This window comes from Panulirus ornatus, chromosome 66, assembly GCF_036320965.1.
Source record: "Panulirus ornatus isolate Po-2019 chromosome 66, ASM3632096v1, whole genome shotgun sequence".
NCBI lineage: Eukaryota > Metazoa > Arthropoda > Malacostraca > Decapoda > Palinuridae > Panulirus > Panulirus ornatus.
This window is the reverse complement of record NC_092289.1, coordinates 14,140,778-14,150,777: the sequence shown is the minus strand read 5'-3', so window position 1 is coordinate 14,150,777 and position 10,000 is coordinate 14,140,778. Positions and strand designations below refer to the sequence as shown.

At 43.0% G+C, this 10,000-nt stretch overlaps 1 protein-coding gene across 1 annotated transcript in view; it reads left to right on the top strand.

Annotated features, from left to right (window-relative positions):
- LOC139746906 (cubilin-like) overlaps positions 1-10,000 on the top strand; it is a 132,886-nt gene that overhangs the window by 87,610 nt on the left and 35,276 nt on the right. Inside the window, exons 18-25 of the mRNA XM_071658586.1 lie at positions 679-869; positions 3,254-3,410; positions 6,160-6,350; positions 6,548-6,719; positions 7,021-7,249; positions 7,746-7,879; positions 8,763-8,949; positions 9,561-9,724. Of these exons, the coding sequence (XP_071514687.1) occupies positions 679-869; positions 3,254-3,410; positions 6,160-6,350; positions 6,548-6,719; positions 7,021-7,249; positions 7,746-7,879; positions 8,763-8,949; positions 9,561-9,724 (1,425 nt within the window). The remainder of the gene's footprint in view (positions 1-678; positions 870-3,253; positions 3,411-6,159; positions 6,351-6,547; positions 6,720-7,020; positions 7,250-7,745; positions 7,880-8,762; positions 8,950-9,560; positions 9,725-10,000) is intronic.

Here is a 10,000-nt window from a genome sequence, read left to right as displayed (position 1 = left end):
TGGCCTTCTTCAGGCATAATCGTGGAGACAATCCACCTCATCAGGTGCCAGTACTTAACAAAGTTATGTAAATCCCAACATCACACTTGAGTCCCGCCGTCCAACACCAATCTGTATAGACCAAGCACTGTTCGCTTCGTCTGGCAGTAACCGTTGTAAGGGAGAGTGATTAAGTTGGGGGAGGGATAGTACCCTGATCTTAAAGTCTCCCATGAAAATGTCAGTATATATATATATATATATATATATATATATATATATATATATATATATATATATATATATATATATATATATATATATATATATACTGATAACCACGAGGAAAATGAAGCACGGTATATCCCAAGTGCAATTTCGTGTAATAATCACATCGATGATGTGATTATTACACAAAAGAGCGCTTGGGACTTCACGCGCGCTGCTGTGACCTACTGCAATACCATTCACGCGGAACGTACATCGTTTTGATATTCTGTAAACAACAGCTGTCTTTGTATACTTTATTTTTGTCGTATTTAATGTGAATCCTTTATTGAATGCAGGTGATAATCAAAATGCAGCCGAGATTAAACTAAGCTAAAACTGCGCGCGCGCGCGTGTGTGTGTGTGTGTGTGTGTGTGTGTGTGTCGTATATACCGTTCATGTCATAGTGTTTGGCGTTCCTTACCACCCAGGGATCCCGGGTTGTGGCGGCCTCCTCTCCGGCGACATGGGCGAATTCTCAGCACCGACTCGGTCCGAAGTGTATCAACACAACCTCCATTGTGAGTGGCTCATCCGGACGCCCCCTGGTGAGAGGGTGCAGCTCAACTTCACGGAATTTCACCTAGAGTACCAGCGCAACTGCCGGTGGGACTATGTAGAGGTAGGTCTTCCCTTAGTGTCCCTTCAGGCAGACCGAAGCATTGCAGATCTGTGATGACAATGTGTGTGTGTGTGTTTGTGTTGCGGGGAGAGAGAGAGAGAGAGAGAGAGAGAGAGAGAGAGAGAGAGAGAGAGAGAGAGAGAGAGAGAGAGAGAGAGAGAGAGAGAGAGAGAGAGAGATAGATAGATAGATAGATAGAGAGAGAGAGAGAGAGAGAGAGAGAGAGAGAGAGAGAGAGAGAGAGAGAGAGAGAGAGAGAGAGAGAGAGAGAGAGAGAGAGTTTTACCTTCGTGTGTTGCACCCCGTTTACTCACTTTGTGTTGCGCTAAACCCCCCCTACACGAAACACTTGTTTTGGTCTCAACACTTGTTGAAACAGGTGACCCCAAATCAAGCCTCCTGCATCGAGATTACACATAAGAAACCCGTGTTAAGTGATGCACCGGCAAATGACAGTGCAACCACCTGGCTACGCCAACAGTCCCGTTGTTAGCATTAGAAATTACACACACACACACACACACACACACACACACACCGTCCCAGGAGAACACGGTCTTCACTGCTTACCCAGAACCATCCGTTGTAACAGTTCCTTTGTACTGGTAAGACATGATACAAGTTGAGACTGGAAGTCTAGTCTTCTGGGATCTGCTGACATGATCTACTCTCTCGTGCATAAGGAGGATTTGGTCTACCAAACAATGATTTCATCTTTTGTGGAGTCTTTTGGAAGGTTTCTAAAGTCTCGCTCATCAATGAAGGAAAATCCTGTTCTCTGAAGGAGACCATCCAACCTATTCCTTTCCGATGGATGGCCCTATTCTTGTGTTGTCTTGGACGGAGACTTCTCGTTCCGTACCAGATGACGGAATATAGTTATCTCCGTCAATACCGAATCATACTGATGACATGACGCCAACGTACGCTCTGGGTCAGTATAGATTATATGCAGTACAACGCTCTTAGTATAGTAGACGCACTCGATTCCCCTCAATGAAATGAGTTCGTTTACCCTGGCAACCAAAAGGAGATGGCAACTGTGAGAGAAAACGTTTAGGGCTGATGCATAACTGCTCGTCTCGCTCCACTCGACGCTCCTCCTCTCGAGATGATCCCTCACTTCTCTCCAACAGCTCTGGCATCATTCGCGAGTTTCCCGGGCGTGTGTCAAGCAGGGACCAGAGGACTGAACGGAAAGGTAGAAACAGACATGCAGTGAGATGTGACAATGCTTGATCGTAGTGATACAAAGAACTTTAGAACTTTCAAGCGTATTGGCAGAGGTTGACACAGGCTCTTGAAATCATCTGCATCACTTCCATCTAATCTTACCATTACAAAACTCATCACACAGACTCTCGCACACATCCCATTCACGCATGGGACCGAACTGGTGATCTTGGTGTTCATGACATTCGAATGGACAACCCGCCGAGCCACCAGACTGGCTCGACGTTGGTACTTGGCGACTCTCATTAACTCAGACGTGGACTTCACCCTCGCCTTCAGAGACATGATCAATCATTGTCTGTCTACTCAGGCACACCTTTCATTCACCCACACACAAGAGGCAGTCAACAGCCCCGCAAATAACTTCCCCGGGAAGCCCTCCACATCCATCCAACTTGATGTAACATTGTGATAAAAACCTCAGTTACTGTGGAGCTTTGTAACCACGATATGGGCATTGCAGATGCAATTACGACACACAAATTAAGTCGTGGCCTTACATGGAAAGAGCGAGACGATTCTCGCCTACCTAAAGGTAAGTCCACCAAGCTTCCACCGTTATGGTAGAGCAAGGCAATTAGACAGGCAGCATCAAGAGGGGAAAAAAAATAAAAACGTATGTTTTACGAGGAATCCAAAGCATACAACATCCCAAGACAGCTGGACCACCTTCACATTGCACCAAAAATGATTTCCAAGACAACATTACATGACAGGCATAAACAACCAGACACACACACACACACACACACACACACCACAGACGTTGCAGACAGAGAAAATGATACCGTGAAATCATTGAGTAGTTTAATGATACAGTGAAAACTAGTTATCCAAAGTATTTGCTACGCAGAATAGCCAAACCGCATCTTCTCTTCACCTCAGTCTCCATGTCTGTGCATATTTTGCCTCGCTACAGATGGACCTTGTGCGGCAGACAGGCTAAAAACTTGACATTACTGCAGAGGTAGCATGAGTTTCGCAATGTTAACACTCAGGTGAAGAAGCGTGAGTTTTTGGGTATCAAGAGCTTATGATGAATAAATCTATCATGTCTATCTCTGTTTTCAGCGTCTGGAATAAATCTATCATGTCTATCTCTGTTTTCAGCGTCTGGATGAGGTGTTTACTTTATAATCTTTTTATTCTAGGTACTAGACGGTGGTAGCGCAGACAGCCCCTTGATAACCCGAGTTTGTGGCAATACCATACCTGAACCTATACTATCCCATGGCAATCAGCTGTTTGTCGTCTTCCACTCCGACTATTCCGTCAGTTACGATGGCTTCACCGCCACGTACCAAGTCGGTGAGTAACTAAGACAGACGCTCTGATTTTGTGAGGAAAATGACGTATTCATCTAATCATTCAGAGGCTTCAGCAAACCATTAGATTCTAGAAGTATTTCATATTTCTCCATTTTTACAATTTTTGTCTGTCTTCTCTTTTTTTCCCTTCATAATCACCCCCTTTACTTACTTCCTGCTGTAGGAGTTCCTTCTCTCCTTCTGGGGGTCCAGCAGCACTCGGGAAATTGGCTGGCCTCGTGTACCCCCGTGGTCGGAACCATGGGTCACAAAGTGTTGTACTGTTGTGTGTGTTACTACGCGCAGAGAGGGCAGGACAACGGGGTAGTAAGTGTTCGATGTCCTCTTTATGGTAATTGCATAATGGGCAGGAAGGGGCCTTGGATACTTCGAGACTGTGTTTGTAGTGATAGGTAATATATATATATATATATATATATATATATATATATATATATATATATATATATATATATATATATATATATATATTGGAAAGGATCACAATTTTGCACGTGATCAAGATATTCCTGTGAGTCCACGGGGAAAATGAAACACGATAAGTTCCCAAGTGCACTTTCGTGTGATAATCACATTATCAGGGGAGACACAAGAGAGAATTAAAAGTCAGTTGATATACATCGAAGAGACGAAGCTAGGACGCCATTTGGTAAACATGTGATTGTCCGAAACATACAACGAGCGTTCATAAACTTTTCATCCTACAAATTTTATCAACAATAAAGTTATCTAATTTGCATAGACCATCATTAATATTGAGATTATGATTCTTTGTATATATATATATATATATATATATATATATATATGTATATATATATATATGTATATATATATATATATATATATATATATATATATATATATATATATATATGTGTGTGTGTGTGTGTGTGATCACACTAGTCTGTGATGATAGAATGAAGATGAAATCGCACTTCAGTAGGTGGTCGTACAATTTTACCTAACATGCAATTTTTCTATACATGTGGCACGGCATGGAGACAATCCACCTCATCAGGTGCCAGTACTTAACAAAGTTATCTAAATCCCAACATCACACTTGATTCCCGCCGTCCGACACCAATCTGTACAGACCAAGCACTGTCCGCTTTGTCTGGCAGTAACCGTTGTAGGGGAGAGTGATGGGTTGACCTGGGTAGCTAGCTGGGCGTGTCTTGAACAACTTTATTTATGTTTTCGTGTTTTGTCAATTCTCTCATAATGATTTGGTTAATGCTAGGGTGGGCTTTAAAATTGCCTGGGGACAAATTAAAGTTTTTAGCACCAGCATTTAAGACAGATTCAATGACGTTGCGTGTGGCATAATCAGCAGAGGGGTATAGAATAACGGGATTTTCAAGATCTATGGGATGATCATTTTCATGACAATGTTTAGCGATCGCACTTCTTGTGGCACGTAAGATATAGCCATTTGTTTACTTAATGTCAAATCAAGTCCTGTAGTTTTAACTGATCAAACGGAAAGTTAAGATCAGCAGTTAGGATTAAGCGAGGGATGTAACATGGTCCCAGGCATCACTATCTTCAACACTCTTAAGTCTGGACAGTTTAGGGTTAGGCCTTACGTTGTTGGCAGGTCCAATGGCCTTCAGCGAAGCAACGGCGACGAAGAAGTTCAAGGAGACTTATTACATTTCGTAAGAACGTTGAGCTTGCAGGTTCAGTGGGAAGAGGAAGGAGAGAGGAATCAATTTAAATTCTCATGTCAGATGACTTTAGCCACAAGCGAGCAGTATCGCTCGAAGGCAGTATCAATCGAGAGTATTATCAATCGAGGAGAGTATCAGTCGAGGGCAGTATCAATCGAGAGTATTATCAATGGGGGAGAGTAACAGTCGAGGGCAGTATCAATCGAGAGTATTATCATTCGAGGAGAGTATCAGTCGAGGGCAGTATCAATCGAGAGTATTATCAATGGGGGAGAGTAACAGTCGAGGGCAGTATCAATCGAGAGTATTATCATTCGAGGAGAGTATCAGTCGAGGGCAGTATCAATCGAGAGTATTATCAATGGGGGAGAGTAACAGTCGAGGGCAGTATCAATCGAGAGTATTATCATTCGAGGAGAGTATCAGTCGAGGGCAGTATCAATCGAGAGTATTATCATTCGAGGAGAGTATCAGTCGAGGGCAGTATCAATCGAGAGTATTATCAATGGGGGAGAGTAACAGTCGAGGGCAGTATCAATCGAGAGTATTATCATTCGAGGAGAGTATCAGTCGAGGGCAGTATCAATCGAGAGTATTATCAATGGGGGAGAGTAACAGTCGAGGGCAGTATCAATCGAGAGTATTATCATTCGAGGAGAGTATCAGTCGAGGGCAGTATCAATCGAGAGTATTATCATTCGAGGAGAGTATCAGTCGAGGGCAATATCAGTGGACTCTGCATATTAGGTCACCTCCTGTGGTGGATCTCAAGATCCTGTTCGATCACAGGTGGAAATCGCGTGTTTCAACCATAATACAAATGTTATCATTTCCCTATCAACATACCAATATTATTCTAGTATTACCTTCGCATCGAACGGTCGACGATTCGAAATAGATAATCTCAGCAGATGATAGAGACACAGAAGGACGTGGACATCTCAGTAGATGATAGAGATACAGAAGGACGTGGCATCCATTAGAGGAACAATATCCTATGTCTTCACGATACTAGAACTCTAATAACAAAAGCTTGACGCGATGTGTCTTACACAGCTTGTGGCGGCGAGTTCACCGGAGACACGGGTCTGATACGGTCGCCCTACCATCCTCAGCCTTACCCACACGACCGTGAGTGCATCTACATCATTCGCCAGCCCCTGGGGAAGGCCATCCTCCTCAACTTCACCGACTTTGACATCGAGGGTCCCTCCTACTGGAGAGGCTGTGTCTACGACTACGTGGAGGTAAGTGAGTCGTCCAGTCGAGTCGTATTCTCCCCATCATTTACAAACGAGTACAGATCATGGTTGATGTAGCCCTTACTGTGAGAGTCATTTTCTATACTTCCTGAAGACTCCCTCCTCTGATATAATATATACCACCTCGTCCTTGATGTCGATCTACTGACGGTGCTGTGAACGTGTCTTGGGTGTTGAGACAGCTGCTGGACGGGAGACGCCAGACCTCCCCTGTGCTAGGCCGCTACTGCGGGCCTGCAACGCACCGCCCAGACCCGATCCTCTCCACACACAACTACATGCGGATCAAGTTTGTCACAGACGCCAGCGTTACTAACAGGGGATTCGTGGCCAACTATACCACCATAGACACCAGTAGGTGATCTTCTCTTGTAGTTTGATTGGAAAGGGACAGATTATAGGTCGTCTCATGAATGACGGCAATACACTTTTAATTCATATTCACTGATTAATCCTTCATTATCAAGGTATGCTATACATCCTTCACTATCCAGTAGAGCCATACATCCTCACTATTCAGTGGCTTTGAACGAGCGACGTCGTACAAACGTCACTTACATTCACGGTGGTAGAAATGTATTGAGAATTAGCTTCAGGTGTCAGACTTCAAGAATCGGGTATACTAACGCCCTCCCTCGTCTTCCGTGTGACCCAGGGTGTGGCGGAGTAATGAGGGACATCACTGGTCTAATCAACTCGCCGAACAGCCCAGAGACTTATCCCTCGAACACGGACTGCACCTGGGTGTTGGACTTGCCCCCCGGCTACGTCATCCAGATCACCTGGCACACCTTTGCTCTCGAGCACCACGTCGATTGCCATTACGACTACGTGGAGATCTTCGACAACTCCTCAATCCCTGGCATGGGAGGGAGGATGGGAGAGTAAGTCAGCTGCAAGAAGTCGATTTAGGATACTAAGTTAGCTCTCAGGGAATGAGTGTCCCTGCCCTCCCTCGGGGTGTGGAGTTTGGGTTGAAGACCAATAATTTTCTAAAAAAGTACCTTCTTCAAAAAGTCTACCCATGCATGTACCTACTAAAACCCATGTCAATAGGAATTGAATTTACGAAACTTATCTCTCTTTCCTAATCTTACCATCTTAAAGAAAGCCTTTTAATCATAGTGAACCAATAAGTATCACTTATTTGCCTATAATGAAGTCAAGATATGATAAAGAGTAATTGACAATGGAGACAGTACACCCTTGACAATGTCATTTACTTAATCCCAAAATCCATTATCTTGATAATATAGTTTAGTCATATCACGTATAACCCCTTTAGACAACATTTAGAGTCATTGGTAATCCGAAAATTATATACAAAAAATAGAGGGAGGGGAAGACTTCTCTCAAACAACTGTGGTTCCTCGCCAACAGGCGTTTTTGTGGTAGCACAGTCCCGCCCATCATGACGTCGTCAGATAATCTGGTCACCATTCACTTCCACTCCGACCACAGCATGAACCACGACGGGTTCTCCGCTGTCTACCACGGCATTGACGCCTCGAGAAGTACGTGTTTATGGTAGCTTTTGTTTGCGTGTGCTTGTGTCTGTCTGTAGGTCTGTGTATGTTTGGATAGAGTTGTGCGCAGGAGGATGGATGTGCTGGAAATGAGATGTTTGAGGACAATGTGTGGTGTGAGGTGGTTTGATCGAGTGAGTAACGTAAGGGTAAGAGAGATGTGTGGAAATAAAAAGAGCGTGGTTGAGAGAGCAGAAGAGGGTGTTTTGAAGTGGTTTGGGCACATGGAGAGAATGAGTGAGGAAAGATTGACCAAGAGGATATATGTGTCGGAGGTGGAGGGAACTAGGAGAAGTGGGAGACCAAATTGGAGGTGGAAAGATGGAGTGAAAAAGATTTTGTGTGATCGGGGCCTGAACATGCAGGAGGGTGAAAGGAGGGCAAGGAATAGAGTGAATTGGAGCGATGTGGTATACCGGGGTTGACGTGCTGTCAGTGGATTGAACCAAGGCATGTGAAGCGTCTGGGGTAAACCATGGAAAGCTGTGTAGGTATGTATATTTGCGTGTGTGGACGTATGTATATACATGTGTATGGGGGGGGGGGGGTTGGGCCATTTCTTTCGTCTGTTTCCTTGCGCTACCTCGCAAACGCGGGAGACAGCGACAAAGTATAATAAATAAATAAATAAATATATATATATGTGTGTGTGTGTGTGTGTGTGTGTATGTGTGTGTGTTTTGCAAGACGTATTTGTTGCTTTGTATATATATGTTTAGCAAAACATTTTCCCATACATCACATGCAGTGTTTTCAGCATTAGTACCTTTGAGCATAACGTCGAACACATCCAACGTCTTGTGTGTCACCTTTCCATTCGTTTAGACTATGAAGAGTAGAATGATTAACTGGTATGTTTTACGTGGGTCAGTGTGTGGAGGCCACTACCACACCGAGGCTGGCATGATCACTTCCCCGAACTTCCCTATGAATTACCCACACTCCCGCACCTGCGAATGGACTATCTCGGCTGCAAGAGGGCACCAGATCCGTCTCACCTTTGAGGTCGTAGAGATAGAGAACGCTCCCAACTGCGTCTTCGATTCTCTGGAGATCAAGTATGGAAAGTCTGTCCTTATGTTTTGCACTGACCAGTCGGGGAACACGGCCCCGTGGTATTATGTAAATATAAAAAAATGAACATTATATATATATATATATATATATATATATATATATATATATATATATATATATATATATATATATGTATATATATATATATATATATATATATATATATATATATATATATATATATATATATATATATATATATATATATATATATATATATATATATATCTGGGGATAGGGGATTAAGAATACTTCCCACGTATTCCCTGCGTGTCGTAGAAGGCGACTAAAAGGGGAGGGAGCGGGGGGCTGGAAATCCTCCCCTCTCGTTTTTTTTTTTTTTAATTTTCCAAAAGAAGGAACAGAGGGGGCCAGGTGAGGATATTCCCTCAAAGGCCCAGTCCTCTGTTCTTAACGCTACCTCGCCAACGCGGGAAATGGCAAATAGTTTAAAAGAAAAAAAAAAAAAAATATATATATATATATATATATATATATATATATATATATATATATATATATATATATATATATATATAAATCTTTCATTGAGAAGGAAAATCAATAAAATAGAGTCCTCCCTCTCCTACAGGAATGGCAGGTACCCTACATCGCCCCTTCTGACGACGATATGCAGCAGGAACAAGACGGTTCCGGAGTTGCTCTCACACACCAACGAACTCTACCTCAAGTTCACCAGCGATTACAGCCAGTCGTACCAAGGCTTCAAGCTCTTCTGGGACGCTGCTACCACAGGTCTCTTTCATTGACGTGTTCATGGTATTGACGTACAGTATACCTGGCTAATGAAAAAGACACCTTAAGAACGAATTCACACACACACACACACACACACACACACACACACACACACACAAACACACACACACACACACACACACACACACACACAAACACACACACCCAAACACACACAAACACGCACACACACAAAAACACACACACAAACACACACACAAACACACATATATATATATATATATATATATATATATATATATATATATATAT